Raw genomic sequence first — 24,765 nt, 5'->3', positions numbered from 1 at the left:
GATATTGGCAATCAATATAGTTAATTAAATAATTGGCAAATGATATTGAGCTTCTAATATTTATCCAATATTTTTTAATGTAGATAACATTTCAATATTTTTATTTAGATATGTTCGTATGTACATAGCAATGTATATATTTTTATATATGTATATGAGCCACTTGATAATTACTATTATGCTCTGAAGTAGACAGCCTTTTCCCTTCTGTCTCCCATCTCCATCCAAATGTCTGGTAGAGAATCACCTCGGGCAATGAGACCGCTTCTTGTACCTCTGTATTTTTTTACATTTCCTTTTTAAAATATCCAAGGAATTTGAGTAAATTAAAACATTCTTTATTCATATATTTCGCATTTTACTAAATTACTAAAATATAACAGATATACCTACATATATATATGTATAAATATTATAGTTTTGATTGAATAAGAAAGGACCAATATCTAGCCACCTCCGCACATGCAGTGGTTGTCGTGCATGAAAGTGCACCGCCCGCCAGCCCGCTCGTAAATGCGCATGCGACAGACAATGCAAACTACACAACCGCCACCGTAAATTCACTCCAGCTCAAAACGTTTGGTTTAACCAACAGTGTAAGCGGTTAAATGTAATTCCGGGTTATATTAATATCCGTTCCAACACGGTCAGCCATGCGGCTGATATGGCTATACGTAAGGCTCAGAAGGTCTGGTTAGAAGCGGAATCTCGCCGGTGGTTTAAGATTAGAGATAATCTGAAATTGCATTTGAAGGTATTACATACCGAGTTAGTTTACAATTTACATAATGTGGAATTTGACCTTTTAGACCAAAAGGCAAGAGATTTCGCTTCACAGGCAGCGCATGATAAATACATAATTCAGTCTCATAAGTTACGTAGGTTAACATCAGCTCAACAGGGTGGTGGAACCGGTGGCAGAAATGGTGGTGTACATAGAGAAGTAGGGCAATGTAATAACGGTGGCAGCGCCGGTAATGGTGACGGGCAGTCTGATCATGTTTTCTACCCACGGGTAAAAAACATGACTACCATACAATTAACCAACAAAGAGTTAACATTTCTGGAGAAGGGTAGCAAATATAACATAACACTAATACTAACACAAAGAGAAAGGGAGGAACTAGCAATAGATTCGGAGATAGCATGCGTGATGAATGGTAAAAGTAATACGGTCAGGGCGGTGGTGGCTGAGGAATTAAAAAAGCACGATTCACCTAGTAACACGTCTGTGGACGAAATCAGAGTGGCGAAATCATTAAAACGTAAAATTAGAGACAATAATTTAATAGTTACGAAAGCTGATAAGGGTAATAGTATAGTTATTTTAGATCACAATGATTACATTGGAAAAGTCAATAACATAATTCACAGTGGTGATTTTGTTGCTCTGCGCTCGGACCCAACAACCCGCTACAACACAGAAATCAAAAAAGCTATAGATAGTTCCAAGTTCGTTTTTAGTCACGAAAATTCATCAAAACATATTGTTCCGATGAATCCGCAGCCACCTGTGTTGTACGGGTTACCTAAAATACATAAGGACAATGTTCCGGTACGTCCGATAGTTTCATGCATTGGCTGTCCAGCATATCAGTTAGCTAAAAAGTTAAAAAGTATAATAAAATCAAAATCGGCATTTTCTCCAAAATATAGTTTACAAAATACTCTCGATTTGATAAATAAAGTAAAGGATGTTACCTTACCAGAAAACTCGTTGTTCTTATCTCTGGATGTAGATAATCTTTTTACCAATGTCCCTTACCAAGAGAGCTTATCATTATTATCAGATCTATTGGAGAGAAGGGCACTGCATCCGGAGGAGCTGAACGAAATAGCAACGTTAACAAAAATTTGCATGCGACAAAATTATTTTAGGTTTAACGGTAGTTATTATAGACAGAGTGAAGGATTGGCTATGGGATCTCCGTTATCCCCTTTGATGGCGGAGATCTTCATGGACAACTATGAGAATAAATATATTGTGGGTAATAGTAACATCCTTTACTATTATAGGTATGTGGATGATATTCTTATATGCTGGACAGGTACAAGGCAAGACTTGGACAATTTTGTAACTAATTTAAATAAATTTCATCCAAAAATTAAGTTTAAATTAGAAGTTGAAATTAACAATTCAATTAACTTTCTTGATATCACGATCAAAAAGGAACATTGTCAGCACGTTTTTGAAATATATAGAAAGCCAACTGATACGGATTTGGTAATTCCATCCTCTTCTTGTCATCCTTGGCAACATAAGCTTGCGGCCTTCAATTCATATATAAATAGATTGATGACATACCCGTTAAATGTAGCAGCATATAATAAAGAACTTAATACTATTTATGCAATAGCTGTTGCAAATGGCTACGAGCGGAGAATGGTGGATGGTTTAATTAGGAAGAAGATGAACCAGCGAGTGAGGGGCCTTTTATACTCAGTGACACCTGAGCGCGATGTCCAAAACTGTAGGTCTAGTTTAGTGTATTTGGGACCAATATCCGAAAAATTATCTAAAATATTAAGAAAAAACGGCGTTTCTGTTTCATTCAGAACCAACAACACTATTCGGCGTGCGATTTGCAACGGCAAGGAAAAAACAGAGGTTGACAAAAAGTCGGGTATTTATAGGTTGAAGTGTGGTGGGTGTGAAGGGGTGTACGTGGGCCAAACTGGTCGAAGTTTCAACATTCGTTATAAGGAGCATATTTCCGCATATAGAAATTATCGCCCTGAAAGATCTCATTTTTCTAAACATTTATTAGAGACTGGACATAGTTTGCCCCATGGTCATTCCTATGACGTGCTGCACACCTGTAGCAAAGGATTACGTATGGACGTGTTGGAACGGCTAGAAATAATAAGACACGCGGGTAGTGGACCTGTATTTAATGAGCAGGTCAATGTCTCCTCCTCTCCATTATTGCAGGTTTGTCTGGGGAATCGGTCGGGGCACTCGTCTATTACGTAAAATCTCAAATATAACAAATGCGTAAGAGAGGGTAAAATAAAAATACCCACGTGGTCGATCACGTGACATTAAGTTGTGGTGGGGAGGAGGTGACATATAAATAACAAAGCGACAGCGGACTGAGCTCACTCGGTGTTTAGCACTAATCTGTGTAGCAACTCCTGAAGATGCCCCGTGGAGGGGTGAAACACGTGTTGAGTGAATTTACGGTGGCGGTTGTGTAGTTTGCATTGGAGTGAATTTACGGTGGCGGTTGTGTAGTTTGCATTGTCTGTCGCATGCGCATTTACGAGCGGGCTGGCGGGCGGTGCACTTTCATGCACGACAACCACTGCATGTGCGGAGGTGGCTAGATATTGGTCCTTTCTTATTTAGGATGGACTTCCGCAATGTAACGCCTGAATCCATTAAATAGTTTTGATTGACTCTAATTCTGTCGATATTTTTGTAATGTAGGGCTTTAGTTATACATGACAGCATTCCTTCCCTGTCTAAATATACAAGGCTCCATAAACCTGGTATAGTTTTTCTAGCTTTAACGTGTTGCTATTATCTCAGGGCGTGACGGAGGCGGAGCGCGAGGCGTTCGAGCTGCTGCCGGACGACGAGCGGCAGTGCCAGCTGTGCAAGACCACGTGCTTCCTGTCGTGCGTGACTTGCACCTGCACCGCGCACGTGGCCTGCCTGCGTCACTACGCGCAGCTGTGCGGCTGTCCACCCGCCGCCCACAAGCTACGGTCAGCAACCCACCCCACGGCACACCAAACAGATACTGGACTCATTAAACACGCTCATTACAAACAAAAAATGGAATAAATCCACGTTATACATGGCCATGTTATTAGAGTTAAGGTTTTATTAGAGACTTAAAACTTCGTCTTTCAAATTTACAGCTAAATGACGGGTGTAATTTCATAAAATAATGTGCGTGTGGACTGTATAAACACCTACACATTAAACTCGCTCATTACAAACAAAAAATGGAATAAATCCACGTTATAGATGGCCATGTTATATTTTATTAGAGACTTAAAACTTCGCCTTGAAAATTTATAGCTAAATGATATGTGTAATTTAATAAAATAATGTGCAAAAAATATGGACAACATTCATACTGCTGGCGAGAGTGTGGACTGTATAAACGGATTATATAAACGTAAACGATGGAGGTGATTTAATTATAACTTAACAAAACTAGATAACAGTAAAATAATATGTAACAATAGACTGACTGTACAAATGAATAAGTAAAACTTTAAAACGATACATACAAAATATAAGAAATAAAATTGAAAAGAGGTCCTAAATTCTCCAGTCAGTTAGTCCCCTTACGAGTGAAATTTGGTAAAATCCGTTTTAAAGAAATATTTCTATCAAATTTCAAGTCTTTAAGCCTATTTTCTTGGAGCTTGCTTGAGTTCCGGAGATATAGTGACGAGTAAATATATATTCCCTGCAACTATACATATGAATATATATGTATATAGAATTTGTACCTGAGGCAGTATTTACTCCGTATCGAAAATAGAGTCCAAAGTATTTTTTTGACAAAAATACAGACAGTGGACAGTAACGTGGTGTTGTTGTCTGTAACTGTAGTTACTGTGGCTTCATCTCGAATGTTTAATTTTATAAGACCATATCTTATAAAATTAAACATTCGATTTAAGATCACTCTTTAACATGATAAGTCACGTATAAAACATTAAACGCGTTGTATGACTATTCTACGTTGTACGACTTTTCATTTAACGGTTACGGATCCACTGCATTACAGGGATAGTGTTCAATAGAAGTAACATGTGCATATTAATAATTGTATTAGACCCACTGCTGGAACGCAAGCTATTTCTTATAGAACCGTACCTTTCGAACATAATGTAACGTGGGCCAACTACATTTTTACTCTGAATATATATATTGTTAGTCTGAATTTATATATTGATAGTATGTGGAAATGTGAATTTATGTATTCTTAGTCCGTCAATATATGTATGTATAATTGATGTTATAGAAAAATGTTTATAAAATAGTATTACCCGACAACAGATATCGCTATACCCTGGACGAGCTGCCCGCTATGCTGGAGAAGTTGAAGAAGAAATCTGAACTGTTCCGTGAGTGGGCTGAGGCGGTGCAGAACGCGCTGGACCCGGACACACCTAAGACCTGCGATTTGGACGGACTACGGGCACATCTGCGACGAGCCCATGAGCTGAAGGTGATTAGCAATTTTTATTCGGAATATTAAAAATAAAACTATGCAACCTTCTCAGAACTTCTGCTATATGGATGTTTCAAAGTAATAGATGTATAGAAATTTAGTTAATCCATATAATAGATTCATAGACTAATAAGAGGAACCGATATTGACCAGTGGAAGTGTCAGAGGGTAGGCTAAATGTAGCCCAATGTAGCCTTAACGTTATAAAGTGGAGACCTCGGACCGGATAACGTAGCGTTGGGCGTCCTACAAGGTAGGCCTGACCTTGTTAAGCAAGAAGACTGGATGCAGGCCACTACCTGTAGGTCCTATTGGATATATTTGGGGCAGATGGGGAGGGAAGAGGGTGTTTGCTTTTGTCCAGCTGGTGACATTCTGCAGCTAAAATGATGATTTTTTTTTATAATTTCCATAAAGTTTTTTCACGGTTTTATTAATAGAAAAATATAGATAAGCTAGTAAAAAAAATCAAATATAAGTGTATAGTATATCATATATATAATAAAATAATAAAATATAGATAAACTAGTGATTGTAGTAGTAGCAAGTACCAATAGCGACATGTCATTAAATATGTAAACTAATGCTGTCTATGTATCTTTGTTAGAAAAAAGGTAGGAAAATATTGTCAACAAAAATTGATGCTGTAATAATAAAACACGCATACACTTTTTCTTTATTATTTTAATAGAAAATATGTAATAAATGTTGTATTACATTGCAGATGCACAAAACAGAACTAGTGCGAGCGCTGGAGACGGCGATAGAAGACGCTGAGAAATGCGCTTCTGTTATCCAGCAGTTGGACCTTAACAAGATGAGGACCCGAACACGCCACCATGACCCCAAATACCGGCTCACCATACACGAGCTCACGCTCTTCGCTGCAGAGATCGACGGCCTGGCTTGTGTACTACCTGAAGGTAAAATATTCAAGGTCTTAAATATTTAATGGAATCAGGCGTTACCTTGCGGAAGTACATCCCAATTAAGATAAGGACTAATATTTAGCCACTTTCGCACATGCAGTGGTAGTCGTGCAATAAAGTGCACCGCCCGCCAGCCCGCTGATAAATGCGTATTCGGCAAACAATGCGAATTACACAACTGCCACTGTTAATTCACTCAACACGTGTTTCAACCCTCCACGAGGCATCTTCAGGAGTTATGTTACACCGATTAGTGGCAAGCGGTTAATGTAGGCACTCTGTGTTCTGTGCGGAAGTGGCTAAATATTGGTCCTTTTCTTAATTATTTAAGATCTTGCGAACTCTTCTCCTTTACAAATCGGCTTATTAAACTGTTCATGTCCACAGGTTCAGCCGTGAAAGAAGTACTGAGACAGACGGAGGAGTTCGAAGATCGTGCGACGGAGCTACTCAGCAAGGACTTGGAAGAAGTTGACGCAGCGGCAGTCAGGGAACTGGAAGAGGTATGTAGTGAATAGCTAATGTGATTTTCATTCAGAATATTACTAACCATCATCGTTAATGCCCATAAACACATAAGCCTCCCCCAAAATATCAAAAAAATATGGGAGTATATGCAGAGGTCCCTGCAGCCCATTCTATAAAAACTTATCTGTAAGTTGAGGCAATTGTATATAATTAATGCATACTGTGAATTATATAACATTCGTCTTCCACTGTTCACTATTAACTAACTGTAGTTTTACTGTAACTAACTGTCCGTCGTCAACAACTGTACAGTCGGAATTTCCTGGCCAGTTGATTTTCTATAGTATAATAATTTAATGTAACATGATGTTACATGTCTTGGTGAAATTCTAATTAAAATGTCACTTTTACTCAAAAGTTATGTATTTAATGGAATCAGGCGTTACCTTGCGGAAGTCCATTCTAAGTAAGAAAAGGACCAATATTTAGCCACTTCCGCACATGCAGTGCGGGGCATCTTCAGGAGTTATGTTACACCGATTAATGCCAAACACAGAGTCTCCGTGGAGGAGTGAAACACGTGTTGAGTGATTTGACGATGGCGGTTGTGTGATTTGCACTGTTTGACGCATGCGCATTTATCGGCGGGGTGGTGGGCGGTGCACTTTGTTGCACGACTACCAGTGCATGTGCGGAAGTGGCTAAATATTGGTCCTTTTCTTACTCAAAAGTTATGTATCTTTACTGCTCTGAAGCAATAAATAACCATGGACGTTAACTAATTATTATTGTATAATTTACAAAACACTAGACTAACTTCAGAAATTCTACTTTACTTTGACAAGCAGTAACATACTATCTATTTGGTACCAAATCGTATAGCTGACAAGAAGTCAGACGACTTCTCAACTTCTTTGGGATCGTTCCTTAAATACCTCTGACGGGTAGTTTCTAGACGGTTCGATGCTAGGTATGGAGGTGAGGTAAAGAAACAATAAAGCCTGAAGGACTAGCCTATATATTTCATTTCACTGCTAGCCAGTTGTAGTTGAAAGGTGAAAAGAAGCAAGGGATACACAGTAGAGCTCTCAAATCTTGCTATAATTACCTTACATGTATCTTTGTGTCGCGCCGTCAGCCCCGATCGCCTCGTTTGTAGAATTCGTTCTTTGTTCCCGGCAGTCTCCTTTCTGTGGTCGTTGCATTATTTAAGAATGTTGACCTTGCTTACTGAATAAATGTGTATAAAATTAATATGTTGATCTATTTACACTGACTTGTGCAGCTCTTAAAAGACAAACATAGATAAAGAAATGTACATTTGAACTGTCAAAATTTGTAAAGTTCGTAGAGTGCGTAGTTACAACCTAAATACAGTAAAAACTTTCTCAACTTATGTTGTGAAATTGCGATTTACTTAATTTAGCTGAACAAATGTCGTAGCAATTTAGTCAGTATGTTACCTTATATTAACAATTATAACATACATCAGTACCAATGTATGTTTTTAAATACATTAAAATTGTATATATGAATTGCATTTGACAATTGATCAGTTAACATGTCATATAAATAAACTTCTGAATATACTTAATAAGTTATACAAAATTTGTTGTTTCAGGTTGTAGAACTGGGTTCGCGTCTGTGTATAGTGCTCCCACAGCTGGGCGCTCTCCAGGCGCGTCTGCAGCAAGCTCGCTGGCTGGACGAGGTCCGCACGCTGCGCGAAGATTGTGCGGCCTTAACTCCTCCTGTTCTGGAGAGGTTGCTGAGGGACGCAGACTCTGTCCTGCCGCATAGGAGGGTCGAGCAAGAGAGAGCGGCTTTACACAAGTTGAGAGGTTAGTGAACAAGAGATACCGTCACACAACAATCATATTAAATAGATATTTAAGACAATCATATGTGATTACTAGCTGTTCCCGCAAACGTTGTTTTGCAAAAAAAAAATAGGGTTTAATTAACAAAAAAAAATAAGGGTTGATCGTAGAGGGGTGAAAATTTAAGGTTGTATGTATTTTTGTATGCTGTATCATAATAAAATAAAAACCAAAAAATTGTCTAAAAAAATAAAAAAAATAATTTAGGGGTGGACCACCCTTATCACTTAGGGGTATGAAAAATAGATAGTAGCCGATTCTCAGATCTACTGAATACGCATATAAAATTTGGTAAAAGTCAGTCAAGCCGTTTAGGAGGAGTTCAAGTTCGAACACCGTGACACCAGAATTTTATATATTAGATATATATATTTTATGATTCGGGCTATATCTAACATAGAGCTTATATGTATAAATCTGTATTGTTAAACTTTAATGAAAGACATGTTGTTGTGGAGTTTCTTCCTGCTTCTTCTCCACAACTATGACACCTTGCAAAGCAAAGAAAAATAAATAAATAATATGCTGATGATCAAGAAGAGTTCTGTTAAAAGTTCCAATGTTGAAAAACTGAATTATAATTTATTTTTCAGCTCAAGTGGAGGAATGGGAACAGAGAGCTCAAGCAGTTCTGATAGACAACCGAGCGGAGGGAAGTGGTGAAGTTCAGCACACGAGTCTAGCAGAGCTGGATGCTCTCCTGGCTGAGGGCGATGAGATCGACGCGGCACTGCCTTCCCACCACGCCTTACATCAGGCCGTGTTGCACGCTCGTGATTGGTTGGCCAAGGTATTAACGTTTGGTGTCCAAGTGGCAGTTGCAGATTCCATTGGTTCTAGAACCTTTTAAGATAGCAAAGCACATGGGCTCATGGGTCGGGCCACTGTATTTTTTTATATGTTATAGTATGTACGTATTTGTATAGATAGTATGTAGTAGTATAATACTATTTCACCAGATTGGGAGAGAAGGAAAAATGATTCTAGATTGCTTTAATGGAAGTTTTTTAAAATGACATGGTTCTAGGGCTTCCAAGAGGGGACCTCGGCTTAGACAATCAGAAATATCTGTTGGGCATTTTGAACTTTGGCTTGGTCTGTTACTATTAGACTGGCTAATAACAGTGCTACCACTTTGGAAAGCGTTAACGTCTATGGAACTAGCAAAAGAAAATTAAACAACTTTAAGCGCATTGGTGGTTTAATCAACTATTTCTATGGAAGATATTACTGTGGAACTGGGTTATAATTACTTATATTCCTAAGTAAGAAAGGGACTGAATGTTCTAATTCTTCTTCTTCTTGACTAAATGTAATTCCGCTATGTAGCACTACTGCATACATAGCGGAAGTAGCTATATATTAGTCCCTTTCTTACTTAGGATGGACTTCCGCAAAGTAAGGCTTGAATCAATTAGATACTACTATTCCTGGTAGTGGGAATGTAATATAAAATCTCCACTTTAACCCCATGTCGTTTAATAACACAAATTACACTTAAACTTTGTTTTAATTTTCATGTAGTAATATCATGAATATGTCCGATATATTAGGAACATAAGTCTTGGATTGGGACAAACCAGTGTAGGGTGTTATCCTTTGAATTATAGGTTACTTTTATATATTACCTCCTTTATGCATAGCAGAACAATCTATGCTCTTTAATATTTATTTATAAGTAGCATAAATATTTTATCTAAACCCACTACCGTCCCTTGTGACAATTAGCTTACTTACGAATTGTTATCTATATGGGTCTAATTTGGTTTTCTTTCACAGGTGGAAGAAATGCAGTCTAAAGACCTATACCCATACATGCACAGCGTAGAAAATCTAGTGAAACGTGGACAACAAATACCCCTGGCTTTGTTCGAGAAAGACCAGCTAGCTGCCGCGCTGCAGTCTGCGCGGGAGTGGAAGAGGGGAGCTGCGGATATGTTCCTTAAAAAGGTAAATATTTACACCGTTCGTATTATAAATTGTATGCTATACTTCGTTTGACAGTTAGTAGTGAAGAGGTAAGGATGCGTTTACATTAGTTACAAAATGTCAGTCTATATCTGTCTTGATTACAAATGTTATTATTGCATCGCCTTAATTTATTTAGTTAACAGGAAACACTAGCTGATTTCTAATATGGACTTCTTTGAATGCTAAATTAATAGGTATCCCGAGCACCGCACCATAAAAAATCACTCAATATTACGTGTCAGGATGAGTAGAATTAAAATTCCACTTGTTCTCAAAAGACATGTGTATTCACGGTACAAATGTTTTAGATCATCATCTCATAACTAATGAAATACTATACTGTATCGCTAAGGAGGCATCAGACACCAAACTCACCGCCTTTCTCAAGACCGCTCTTTAAACACCTCTGGCTGGAGAGGTTATGTTAAGAAACAATAATTAGAAGAACGCACAATAAACCCTGCGAAACTTTCTTGCATTACCTCATGGCAACTTTTTGATGCTCGCCGTCAGCCCCGATTGGCACGTTAGTGGATTTCGTCTTTTATTCCCAGCAGTCTACTTTGTGTCGGATGTTTGAGAGGTCGTCACAATAGCTTAAATTCAATCTCTTATCGATGTCAAAACTCCTATTCAAATATTAAATGCATTACACTTAAGAACAGGGGAAATTCAGCAGAAATATATATATTTTTAAAGCGTTAAACCTGGAGGCGAACACATTACCAATGTGTACAATATTTCAATGATTCTTATAATTATTGTTAATTTAAGTCCTTCCTTAAAGGTACCGAGGACTTATCCATCTATATCCACTGTGTTGTTACAGAACTGGCCCTACACTCTATTAGAAGCATTGTCACCCCGGTCGGAACAGACCGGGTCACCGCGGCGGCGGGCACGAGACGCCCCGTCGGCGGAGGCGGGCGCCTTCCTGCAGCACTTCAGCGAAGACGCCACGCCCACGGAGATCGTGGCCGCTTTCAAACAGGCCGAGCATAGAGAACTGGCCGTTATCAAAGAGCTCAGGTGGGCTTTAATATCATGTTTTCAGCTATAGAACATGCGCTGTAGGAAATTTTCAGTAAAGACCATTTGAAAGTTGCCTACATCGAGCGTTTTAACAACAATAAGCTTTATTGTCCACATTGTGTGCGCATATACTTATTGCTATATAATTTTATTTAAAGTGAAAATTGCTGAACTTGTTGAGCATTTCACGACTAGACATGTAAGATTGCAACCACCTGATAGATTGTAGTTAAATGTTCCGATAGTAGTTTCTTTAAATTCAGTAAAATGTTAAAGCCGCTTCCATAATTTCACAAAAAAAAAAAACGTATTCATATAGGCATTTCCAAAGCTATTATACGATTATTTTAAATATTGTAAGTTTTTGTTTATTCAACTTATAGTCCAGGGATTATAATCGCGCAGTCTTCTAAAAGCCCACAACATACAGTTCGGAATTTATTGTAAAATTACTCACATAATTTATCGCAGTAGTTTAGTTTTACCAATAATATTTATACACATATTAAAAAAAATATAGCAAAGGACCTATACTAATAATACGTACATTTCGATAACCGTTTTGTTATCGCTTCGTATCACTGTATAGACGATAAAAACTCCGCCTTCCTTTGAACTGCTCCTTAATACCGCTGGCAGGTGATTTCTAGACAACTTGTCTGGATGGATGGATGGATGTTGGATAAAGAAACAACAACAGGAAGAGCCTCTTATAATCCATACTTTGTTATATCTCATCGCCTGCCAGCTGCAATGAAAGGTTCAAGAAAACCAGAGACCTCATCTTCATCTTTTTAATGTTCCGCCGTCAGCCCCGATGGGGTCGTTCGTAGAATTCGTTCAGTTTCTGGCGATTTTTTGTAAACATTAAATACTATATGAAATTTGCATTTTATTGCCGTAGATACTTTAGCCATATTTTACAGTATAATATTAACGATATGGTAATTTTCTATCAGGGCAAGGAACATGCGCAAAGAAGTCCGGTCGGCTCCCACGGCGGGTGTGACGTTCTGCTTGTGCCAAAAGAGACAGTACGGCGTGATGTCCCAATGTGAACTATGCAAAGATTGGTTCCACGGTGAGTTACTTTATTGCAAGTTTTTGTGTAATTTTTTATGATATCATGCACTTTCTTATAAAGCGAATGATATGAATGTAATTTGTGTGAGTGAATGGTAAAAAATCCATTTTACAATTGTACTGCCGAAGTAGTCTATACCTTAAATTTTTCTTGCTGTTAGACTGGTGAACAAATTAATGTGATATATTTCATAGTGATCACTGTATTTGTTGGTTAAAATGATGAAATGGTTATTTTTCTGTAACAACCTTTCGCAAAGGTGATTGAAATCTCTGTGAAGTCGTTACCAATTCATGAATAACTAAAGGAAATATAGATCAATTTTTAGTACAGACTCATTAATTTTATGATATTATTGGTGTAATAATATTTATTGATGTGTCGAAAAGATCCTTAAATTGTAAAATACATAGTCAAGTTTATTTATATGTTAACAAAAATGGAGTGCTTTTGGGCTAATTACTGGTACAATGCATCAAGGAAATTAATATTGAATAAATATTTTTTCCCCAGCGTCATGTGTAGCATCAGCGAAAGAAGAAAGAGAAGAGTCACCAGAGCGGGCGCCCGAGCCGCCGGCGCACGCAAGCGGCGAGCAGAAGTTCCTCTGCCCCGACTGCATGCGCACCAAGCGGCCCAGGCTGCACCGCATTCTCGCCCTGTTGGTGAGTTGATATTATTTTATTTTCATTTTATTCTATTGTACATCATTGCTGATAACTAAAAAGAGAAAGTTTATATAAAAGTACAAGAGGCGATCTTATCGAACGAGAGGATCTCTACCAGACTGATATATATATATACTAGTAAATGTTTTGTGTAATTATAAGTGACTAGCTGATCCCGCAAACGTTGTTTTGGAAAAAAAATAATGTTTTTAATTAACAAATGTAAGATAAGGGTTGATCGTAGAGGGGTGAAAATTTAGGTTTGTATGTATTTTTGTATGCTGTATCATAATAAAATAAACACCAAAAAAATTGTCTAAAAAATGAAAAATAATATTTAGGGGTGGACCACCCTTATCACTTAGGGGTATGGAAAATTGATAGTAGCCGATTCTCAGACATACTGAATACGCATGTAAAATTTAGTAAAAATAGGTCAAGCTGTTTCAGAGGAGTTCAAGTTCGAACACCGTGACACGAGAATTTTATATATATATATATATGTATATGTATACGTGTGTGTGTGTGTATGTATGTGTGGAAAAGGTATTACATAAACACGAATAAATAACAAATGCTAAAAATATCCTATTTCAAAGGCCAAGGAAGTGCTCATTTACCATTCTTATAAATGCTGACAACGACAACAGTGAAAGATTTCTCCATTAATGCAGAAGAATGAGCAGGCATTGTCAATTTCACCTTCTCCAATGAGAAAAAGAAGATCAAATCAATCAAAAGAAAAGAGATCTAGATTTAATATTTTATCTCTTACCAGAGGGAGTCGGCGGATTAAATAAAATACTTTAGAGAAGTGAAAGGCAAAGGCATTGCAAGGTTTGATCGGAAAACACTTGAGCTTATTACGAAATTAATTGCATTATCTCATATATTATATAGATGAAGTAGGAGAATTCGTATAGTCACATCTTCTCAGCAGACCATTCTGAGCCGGTGGTAGCTTCATTCACCTTTTTAAACTTAAAAATTATTAATAATTCAAAAGCATGTATTAATACCTAATTAAATATCTTTATTTAATTTTTTTCTTTATTAATTTTTTAATTTTATTTCGAATTGAATTCTGATATTTATTCCAGAGATGTGATGCTAGTATAACTAAATAAAAATAAAAATTTATTTTTACTATACCAACATATGATTATAATATATTTACAATATATTTAAATAAACGTGTTGTGATTTTATTAGGTGTGGCTGCAAAAGCTGCCGGTGCGATTGGCTGAGGGCGAAGCCCTACAGTGCGTCACGGAGCGCGCCATGGCGTGGCAGGACTCCGCGCGGGCACTGCTGGCGGCTGTACCCCATCACCACCAGCCCGAGCACCGCAAGGATTCTATTTCACATGCCTCCAGGTGATCTATCTTAGTTACTTGTTATGACTGAGGGTTGTGGCGTAACGAACATGTTAGTCTCTGCTACTATTCGAAATAGTCCAGGAAGGAGGCGACTATTCTCTAGTCTTATTACCCTCTACATTGCCAACAACTACTGGCTTCTTCTTTTTAAATTCCTCTGTGCGATGTGGTCAATGTTATTGAGGATTCTGTGCAAGCAGATTGTGGACATCCGGGTTCTTTTTTCGACCTCTTTTAGGACTTCTATGTCAAGTAATGAATATATCTGAGTTTGTGTCGGCACGGCTCGCGATTTTACGTCTATTTATTTATTATTTAATATTCTTTATTGTACATGCTAAAGTACATTTAAATAAAATGGTCAATGGGCGGTCCTGTCACACAAGGAAATCTCTGACATGTGGGAGTGAAGCGATATATTCTTCATATGTTTCTTGAGAGTCGGCGGTATCATTAACAAATACTATCTGGATCAATAGAAGATAGAAAGAAAGAGACCGAGGCGCGCCACCTGACGGCCAAAAAAGGCATTTCGAGCCTCCACCGTAAAAATCCTTGTGGGTTGATGCCTAAAACTATCTAGCTTCAATGACTAAGTTAAATGGTATATGAACTTTATGTCGGACCATCGTTTAAAATTTTGAAAGTACTCGTGTACTTATTTTTATAATTGTTTAATAGTAAAATAAAATAAATGAATGTTTCAGGTCTTCAGCGAGCGTGGAGCATGCGTATAGCGCGACGCCTCGTTCGCCCAGCACGCGCGTCACCCCCGGCCTGCTGCAGAAGCTGGAGGACCTCATGCTGGAAGGTGACTTGCTCGAGGTACGTTCCCTACTGTATATATACCGTGCTATATGTAACTGACAATTTTAACAGTGGTCTGTGAAACTTAGTTATCCATCTTGTTTCATCATTTTAACATATATAATGGATTTGGTAACTTAAGCCTAATATATGCGGTCGCGGTTGTGTGATTCGCATTGTTTGCCGCATACGCATTTGTCAGCGGGCTGGCGGGCGGTGCATTTCATTGCACGACTACCACTACATGTGCGGAAGTGGCTAAATATTGGTCCTTTTCTTACTTAGGATGGACTTCCGCAAGGTAACGCCTGATTCCATTAAATATATGTATGCATTTTGTAAAAGATGCCTCAGTGGATTAAAAGGATGCAGATATTTGTTTAAGTTATCGACGTTAAAATGTTCTATACTGAGAAAAAATGATGCTTGGTGATGGTTGACATATACACTTTCAGTTCGAGCCGGGTCAGTCAGCGGTGAACGTATTTTACGAGGGTTATGTTACGTTGTACGTAACAATCTACGTGGCGTCGTATGTAGTTACCACTTGGGAATATTCAAGACGAGACCTCTCTTTTTCCCCTATATGTGGGATCGGGACTCAGTTTGCTTGTTTCACGCTTCTTAGGCTCATATTGTTATTTTATATTTCCTCACAATATCTTTCATTCGTCATATTCCTAAGATTGTCTGCAAACATTCTTTCATCCTTCTTAATTCCCAATGTACAGGTTCTTTCTTATATTATTATTGCTGGATTTATTTTTAAACGGTTTTATTTAGTTCGACCTGTACGGAATTTATTTATTTGGGACAAAATTAGAAATTGAAATTTAAGCACCTTCCCGTTATCAGATTGATCTGAAATTTGGTACACACTTTTAATTTAGATGACAATACAATATAATAAAATCAATAACATTATAAATCTGAGATGGCCGCCGATACTAAATGGCGGATTACATATTTTTCCTTAACCCCCTCAATATGTGTATCAAATGAAAGGGCTACACAAATAAAACACGATGATTATGTCAAAATTTAAAATTCAAGATGGACGCCGTTCCAATATAGCGGACTAGGTACATATTTTTCCACAATCGCTACAATATGGGTATCAAAAAACCGTTTAACTAAAACAGTTTTTTAAATGTATTTATTTAGATTGTACGCGATGTTGCATATGTGTATGTGTGTGCAGGTGCGGCTAGAGGAGCAGGCGCAGGTGTGGAGCGCGGTGGTGGGGGCGCGCGGTGCGGAGGGGCGGCGCGGGTCGCGAGTGCTGGACGCGGGCCGCCGCAAGCGGCCGCAGCGCGCGCCGCGCCCGCACCGTCAGCTCAAACGCACGCGCCCACACGCGCACCAGCATCAGCATCCGCACCACGGTAAGCCTTGGCATTAACTTCTTCTTCTATCTATTAATGAACAATACACTACAGTTTATAATGAGTTTAAATGCTTTTTTTTTTAAATACAGTAATACCCCGCTTTACGCGACACCGTTATACGCGATTTCAGTATAACGCGAATTGCAAATTTCGCACTCAAATGCCTCGAATTACGCGAAAGAGTGCGTATAAATATAATGAGTCATCAACTTCTCTATGGTGTCTTGACCATCTGTCAAACAATTAAAAACTGTGTTCAGTGTTATAAATATATACGTATTTTACAAGAACGTAAACAAAACGTTACCCAAAAGACAATAGATGTATTTTTCCGTAAAACACAAAGAGTATGTATTCCATAGAGTGTTCCTAGAATTAAAGTGATTGATTAAAATGATTTGTATTTTTTTATAATAATTTTTGACTCTGTTTAATTATAAACCTCGTTATACGCGTATTTCAGTTAACGCGATTTTTTTGGAACGTATCCCTCGCGTAAAGCGGGGTATTACTGTATATAATTATGAATTTCGTGTAAATGAAAAAAAATCACATAGTATATATTAAATAGGGCTAAATACTATCAAATATTAAATAAAAATATTTTAAATATCTCACTCGTCCCCAGGAACATCAAGCGCAACGAAGACCACGATGAAACGCGGCTCTGCGACCACGACCAATTACTTAAATAGAAAACAGGTAATCATTGTATATATTATAATATATAATTGAAAATTAAAAAATAGTAACTATGTCTTCTCACACTTAGTTAAATTGGTTTGAGAATTATTTATAAATATTCTAAACGTAAACAAGCAATATAAAATCAAGAGAGAGAGAGTCAATACGAGTTAAATGCCATGCATGTAAACACATCTTTACCTCGTTATTTCTAAGGTCAAGATTAGTTTGTGGTTTTAATGTTTGATGACGAGAAGTAGTGTTCTTTAATGTTTTATATGGTTATATGTATGTTTCAATTTGATATGTTGTTGCAGGGAATGTCCTCAGGATCAGGACTAATGATGAGGAAACACTACATGGCGCGGCAAGAACGCCGCAAGCGCGGGCTGGCCGCCTCTACGCGCGGCAAGCACCCGCGCCAGTCTAGACTTGGTAACTATATTACTTATTCCTTAAATGTAAGCTGTATCCGTAACATTACCTTTCATGTTTCGTAATGAGGAAGAATTACATTGATATTCTTCTCTTGGAGTTAAAATTTAAACTCGTATTCAAAGAACTGACTTTTTTTTGCCGAGACCCTGTATTTATACCAAACCTAAAAACTGTGTAAAAGAATCTCGGAACTAACTTTATTGATACAACCAATCAGAATACCTACTTTGCAACCAATCACACGTGTCGATTGTGTGAGAGCGACAGAAGATGTGTGCGACAGAGAAATGCATGTATTACGGTATATTTATATGAACACTTAGTTTACTTTGTGTATGTTTTTACATTATTACTATATTGTGTTTTTGTAAAATTAATCTGAGATTGAATGGATTTTAAGTTTATTTCTTATTGTAACACATGCATATGTGTAAAGTTGTTTGGAGTTGCGTATTTGAGTTATTTAATACAACTTGTTGATACGTGTGTGATAATAGTAGTTACAACAGGTGGCGCAAAAGTAACGTCATAATGTGAACGTGCCTTAATTTTTGCAAATAGCGCCAAATTTCAATGTAATTTGATATTTATGATGTAGATATATAGACAATTAGTTGTTAATGAGTAATGTATCTAAATTTGTAATACTTAAATCAAGTTCACATTATGACATCATTTTTGCACTACCTTTTATAATGCTCTAATTATTTATTTTTTTCTTTGCAAGGAGTTCAGGTTTATAGCTATTTACAATTTACTCTATAGATATATATCCTACCAAAAATACTTTTTACGTGACTTACCTACTCATAACTTACAAGGGTTTTGCAGTTGGATTTTAACGAATTTCTCACCAGACATCATATAAAAACACATTAAATACTTTTTAGACTTTAAAAGTGATGTTATTAATTTGTTGTCTGTGATATTCTGCCCTTTAATTGCGTGGGAGACCCCACTACGTCTGCGTCTTAATAACATACATTTTATCTGAATGTAGATAACATTAGTTTAAACGCAACATGGTGTTACAGCACAACAGCGCGGCGCAGCGGCGGGCGGCAGCGGCACCACGAGCACGCGACGCGGTACGGCAGCTGCACGTCGCAGCAGCACGTCGTCAGTGTCCTCCGCCTCCTCCGACGAGGACTGCGCGGCTGACAACTGCCTCCGTCCAACCGGTTAGTCATCACCATCATCATAATGTCATCCTATGTACGCCCAATATAAGATATAGGTCTCCCTAAAAAATCGTCACGCTCTGACACCGAGGTGGAGATACGGAGAAAGATATAGGGATCAAGCATCGTCTTCCAAACGGACAGGATAATCTGCGACCTATATTCCTTGAGTATAAGAAAGTGGTGCATATCACAATAAATAGGATTAAGACTAAACCCTAAATCTTTAGACTCAGTCAGACTCGCAGGGAACAAAAAATACTGTGATAGAAATCGTATAAAAAACAATAAAATAAAATCACTAACTTCAGTTTTCCCTTAGCAATGGTAAAAAAATGTTTGTTATTAAACATTCATTTTAACGCTAGTACATTATAAATAAATCCTAAAATATTGGTTTTTTTTTTTGCTGTTAGAGTGTTGTATCTAATTATAACTTTAATGCAAGCTGTGTTACATCAATCGGTTTTCTGGCTATTTTTATGCATAAATCAAACTATGTATTTTTTGTTATTTGACAGGCAAAGAGGTGGACTGGGTACAGTGCGATGGTGGCTGCGACCAGTGGTTCCACATGCACTGCGTGGGCCTGAGCCGCGCCGCGCTACGAGAGGACGACGACTACGTGTGCGGAGCCTGCGCCCGCGACAGACAATGAACGCAGACCGTCGCCCACCACGCCCACCACACTCACCGACCCGCTTCTTCGGAGTTTTGATACGTTTCTCAGTAACGCCAGTTACTTTAAAATGAAACACACTTATAATGACATTATTTCTCCATTTTTGTAACAAGCAGGATGGAATATACAATATTCAGACATTGACGATCAATTAATATATACATATGTGGTCAAATTAAAATGTTCACTGTTGTATTAGTATAATTCATTCGCGTTAAGATTGTCCGCGTCATTGTCCGTCGGCCTAGCAACGTTTGTATCCAATGACTTGATTGGTAACGCCGGTGGACAATTATGACTCACTATTCTTAACGCAAATAAACTATAATAATTTATGTAACCTTTCACTAGACCGGATTATTTGCAGAGAATTTTGGGAAAAATGATTGTTATATACACGTTCAAACAAATCCAGGACTTTAAACATTGCATAGTTATAAAGATGCATTAAAAGAAGCAAAGCACCCTAACCAATGCAGAAGTGTTCATATAGATGAATACGTCAAGTTGAAAATAAGACAGGGTATTTCATGACTTCATTAAAAGGGATCGCGTTTACGAAGGTTACATTTGTTTTGCAAATTGCGTATTAATTCAAATTTTAAATTTTATCACTAGGTTTATTATTATAATTGTATGAAATGGGTGTTAGTCGCTTTGAGCCCCCACATGGTATTTCAAATCAATTGCAGTTATATCAAACACTAAAAAGATCTAGACATGTTAAGTTGGATAGACGCAGACAGATGTAAAGATGTGTTTACACGTGACAATTTTTTTTAAAAATTTGGAAGTAGATTCAGTCCGTTGAAGTGTTAATGATCTACAAAACATGTCTGTTATATGAAAACAATTTTTATAACTTTAGAATTTACAAATTAATTGTTTGATATGTAAATTTATTTTACTTTCACTTAACTGTTTGTATAGACTATGTATATTTTATTTTTCTAATACGTACGTTTGTAATTTTAAATGATGACGATGAACAAATTGTATTAATATCGGAATTTTAGAAAATTGACGAGTGAATTGTTTTAACGTATGCGTTACTTTGACGTGTTTGTAATACGACCTAAAGCTGTATAGCTTTACAAGCGTTTTTTTTAGATGAACGATCTAAAGTCCTGATGAATAGAAGCCTTCGTATAGTTCAGATTTGTAACCGCTGTACTAAATGAAACTGGTCACCGAGTCGTATCGGAATTATTTTCGCGTCGCGAATATTTTTGAAATAAAACTAATTTTGCATGTTAAATGTTCACAATATCTCGATGTTTAGTATACAAAGCCTCCCTCTCCCCCTTCACCCGTAATAATTCACGCTTTTAAAATTAAGAGTGTTATAGATGTTGTTACAGATTTAAATCTTAGTCAAAATATACACGGCCCCCCCACGCCGAGGGCGCCGCAGTAGGTAAAAGAAACGTGTGATTTCGTGTGTGTCGGTGATTTCTTGCAAAGTGTTCAAATATTGATTCTAAATTGTAGAAAATATCAAACAGGAGACAGTGGAATGTGAATTGTATTGAAATGTTGATAAAGTTCGAAGTTCAACGGTCGGTGATTGTATTAGTGAGAAACAGGCGGGGCGACGAGAGTTTTGTAAATATTTTTTTAAAATCAAAACGATGAATTTACTAATATATTTATTGGTAGTTCGCAAAATGGAGCGCGGATGGACGAAGCGCGGCGTTCGAACGCGTGCGCTTGCGCAGTTGCGATTTATTTTTGTGAATTATACAAGTCGCGCGTTGTTATAACGTTTCTATTATATTTGAACCGACAAGGACGGAGCTAGTGTGACGTGTCAGACGACGGCAGGTGGTTTTGTTGCGGCGCTAACGGGAATTACGCTTGTTCGATGATAAGGTAACGATATTTGTTGTTATTCTTCTCGTGCCGATCCACGACGTTGCCGCGGCGCTTTCATTGTCGTATGATCACTGTTAAAATTCTGTTATCAAAATAAAGATACATCTATAGTTCATTCGCGTTAAGATTGCATTGAAACATTGTTCGATGACCTATTCAATCAAATCGTTTCTAAATAACTTTTACATTGTAAAAATGACTAAGGCATTACTTCCAGCGTAATTTAAGGCGTGACTCGACCGGCAAACAATTCCTGAATCAAGCTCGTCAATCAAAATGAAAACATTACAGCCCGTTTACCTTAATAATATAAGGAATCATAAACAATCAAAGTTCACTTGACCTAACCAATCAAAATGTTTCTATTTAACATTACGAAAATAACCATTTGAAGACATACTTGTACATGTATCGATTTAGGAGCTGAAGGTGACTAAGTGAGCGGACAATTTCTAAAGCTCTATCCAAAAAAAATGTTGTGAATAATTTTTGTCCGCTTGCTTATTCTAACATTTTTTTTATTAACCGTTAGATTGCGAAAATTTCAAATGAAAGGAATCTTTAAATCTTTTTTTTAAATAGGAGGGGTGTGACTAGGCCGTCGAACAATGATTAAATGCATTCTTAACGCCAACGGACTATAGTTACTTTTTTATTGTGATATACACGCTTGAATTTGGAATTGTCTGTCGGTTAAGCCACGTTAACGCGAACGGTCTTTACGAATATATTTTTTTTCTAAATTAAATAATTAATTTTAAATCAATTCACGTCATTTGCGGATGTCATGATGTATACGAGACGTGTTCATGTTTGCGTCGCGGCGGGCGGTCGACGGTCGTGTCCTATGTAGGATCTAATCTATTGAAGTTTTTGTACTAAAATTGTAAATATCCCCGTAGACATAACTATCGCCCCTTCCGTTGTTGTCCCTTGTACACGAGCTTTCATACATCGGACGGTCTGTTTGTGTATTTCAAATGTCGGCGTAGTTAATTCAATTTAATGCGAAATGTTTTGTGAGTGGTGTGATTGGTTTAAGGTTGCTTTCTACTATCGACGCGGTGAATATGTTTTATTGTCTGCAGATATCACAATCGCTAAGTATAGGTTATACGCTAATCAAATGTAAACTTTATGTGCGTGTTGTTAAAGTGTTATTGAGCTTGGACGATGCTACTTATTTTTCAGTGGCGCTGTATCATACCGTTTAGTATAATGTATGTATATTTTTTTTTATATATTTGTAGCCCTATGACAAATTTCTGTGAGCCGATTTGAACTCTATTGTGTATGGCGGAGCGATTGTTTTCGTCTGCGTGCACTGTCGTCGATAACGCCGATCGTTTGTCTAGATTCTTTTTATTATTATTCGGAAATAACTTATTTTTTTTTAATGTTCGCGATTTAAATACGGTCAGCAAAAAAAAAACAAGTATTATAAGTTCGCACGAGTGTTTTTAGCCGTTAAATTTAATTTGTTAAGACGTGATATAGTATTAAAAAATTAACTAATATTTTTATATTTTTGCGGACCGCTACAATTACGTACCATTGAGCGAGTAGAATGGGCGACTTTTGAAATAAATGCTTAACAATGTTTTATTATGTTCAATTTTAAATGTAACAATTTTAAACTGTCGGCGTATTGACTGCGTTATTTATTAACAAAATGGCTGTTAAATTTTAAGTTGTAAGTTCACGGAAGCGTTATTTCTGCCGACGCTCCATTGATCTCTGCTTCAAATTTGTCCTAACGTATGTACACCGCATAAAGGCTGTACCAACCGAGGTTAAGTCTCACTTATTCAATAATAGATCTAATTGTAATAAATATAGTGCCGTTTATGCCGTGTACGTATAATAGGCTTATATCTGATCTGATGTTAATTGTTTATAAACGCAAGTGGGGAGCGTGCGTGTATGACGATTGTACATAATCTAGTTAAGAGAGAGAGAGGTCGTTTGTGCAACTATACGGGTGCGAGCGAGATGTACAGATATATCAGGTGCGGAAGGTGGGTAGTTTTGTATTTGCGTGCGGCTCAAGCATCTGCGTATGGTTGGACAGATCGGCGATTATCGTGTACCAAATAATATAGAAAATTATAGAAAAAATACCTTTTGTTTTATTTTATTAGTTTTTATAGACTCTGACCTGTCGTCAAATATTCCTCAGTGACTAAAGAAAGTCCTATGTGTTACCAGTGATGATTTACAGAAACGCGGTAAGCTAGCAGAAGTTACATTACGTCATCATCAGCAGCGTATCGAATAAAGGGAATTCACAAAAATATTCTATATACACATCGAGCGCTCCACAATACTTCTGGATTTTGTGAATTGGAATTGTGTAGAACTTTTGTGAATGGCAGACTATATATCTTGGTTGAACATTGTTTTCATAGTTTTAAATCAGTAGAAATATGGACTATGCTTGATGAATATTTATTTACTTTATTGGAGATAGACAGTAACAAAAGGCAGTAAGAAAGTACAAACTTAGAAGCTTAGAAATATAAAATTATTTACAGTTGTTACCTTATAACTATCTCACTGAGAACATATAATGATTTATAATCAAATAATAAAAAAACAAATAAGAATAAAGACATTAATAAAGAGGGATCAAAGACTAGGTTTATATATTTATATAATGTTTGTTTATATATTTATATTATGGTTTAAATTGCATTGTATAATATACACACTACACAACACTTCACAAGTTCACGGACCCTTCCGTTCGGATGAAGCTGTAAAAGCCTTAGGGCGAACAGCACCTACTTCTACAAAGAAAATCCATGAATATATATATATACTTACCATATACTTACTTCTTCGGACTTCGTGTTGTTACCTCAAAGAAATACCGACCATGGGAAGAATCCTACAAGCTTAATGTTGCTCAAATGGCTATTTATGTGGCTATTCTGAGACGTTGGACGTCCAAATGGTCAAGTCATCACATATTTTTTAATCGAGGGGTCCTCCAAATATAGCGCAATTAACGTGTTAAATAAATACAATTAAAAAAACTTTTAAATTAAACGGTTATTTGATACCCATATTGTGGTGTTTGTGGAAAAATATGTACCTAG

The 24,765-nt window shown here is 37.1% G+C and overlaps 1 protein-coding gene across 1 annotated transcript in view; it reads left to right on the top strand.

Annotated features, from left to right (window-relative positions):
* Positions 1-23,782, top strand: part of Kdm5 (Lysine demethylase 5) — a 49,079-nt gene extending 25,297 nt beyond the window's left edge. Inside the window, exons 14-30 of the mRNA XM_068768700.1 lie at positions 3,533-3,711; positions 5,024-5,195; positions 5,923-6,121; positions 6,515-6,630; positions 8,217-8,436; positions 9,069-9,265; positions 10,255-10,425; positions 11,276-11,475; positions 12,438-12,559; positions 13,076-13,227; positions 14,443-14,606; positions 15,317-15,434; positions 16,618-16,801; positions 17,433-17,506; positions 17,806-17,923; positions 18,961-19,107; positions 19,629-23,782. Coding sequence (XP_068624801.1) covers positions 3,533-3,711; positions 5,024-5,195; positions 5,923-6,121; positions 6,515-6,630; positions 8,217-8,436; positions 9,069-9,265; positions 10,255-10,425; positions 11,276-11,475; positions 12,438-12,559; positions 13,076-13,227; positions 14,443-14,606; positions 15,317-15,434; positions 16,618-16,801; positions 17,433-17,506; positions 17,806-17,923; positions 18,961-19,107; positions 19,629-19,765 — 2,670 coding nt within the window. The 3' untranslated portion in view covers positions 19,766-23,782. The remainder of the gene's footprint in view (positions 1-3,532; positions 3,712-5,023; positions 5,196-5,922; positions 6,122-6,514; positions 6,631-8,216; positions 8,437-9,068; positions 9,266-10,254; positions 10,426-11,275; positions 11,476-12,437; positions 12,560-13,075; positions 13,228-14,442; positions 14,607-15,316; positions 15,435-16,617; positions 16,802-17,432; positions 17,507-17,805; positions 17,924-18,960; positions 19,108-19,628) is intronic.
* Positions 23,783-24,765: the final 983 nt, after the last annotated feature.

The sequence above is a fragment of the Battus philenor genome, unplaced genomic scaffold, assembly GCF_028537555.1.
Source record: "Battus philenor isolate CCGP_79_NKW_IND1 unplaced genomic scaffold, ilBatPhil1.0.hap1 SCAF_26, whole genome shotgun sequence".
NCBI lineage: Eukaryota > Metazoa > Arthropoda > Insecta > Lepidoptera > Papilionidae > Battus > Battus philenor.
Note: the sequence above shows the minus strand (reverse complement) of the source record. Positions and strands in the feature narration are given on the sequence as shown.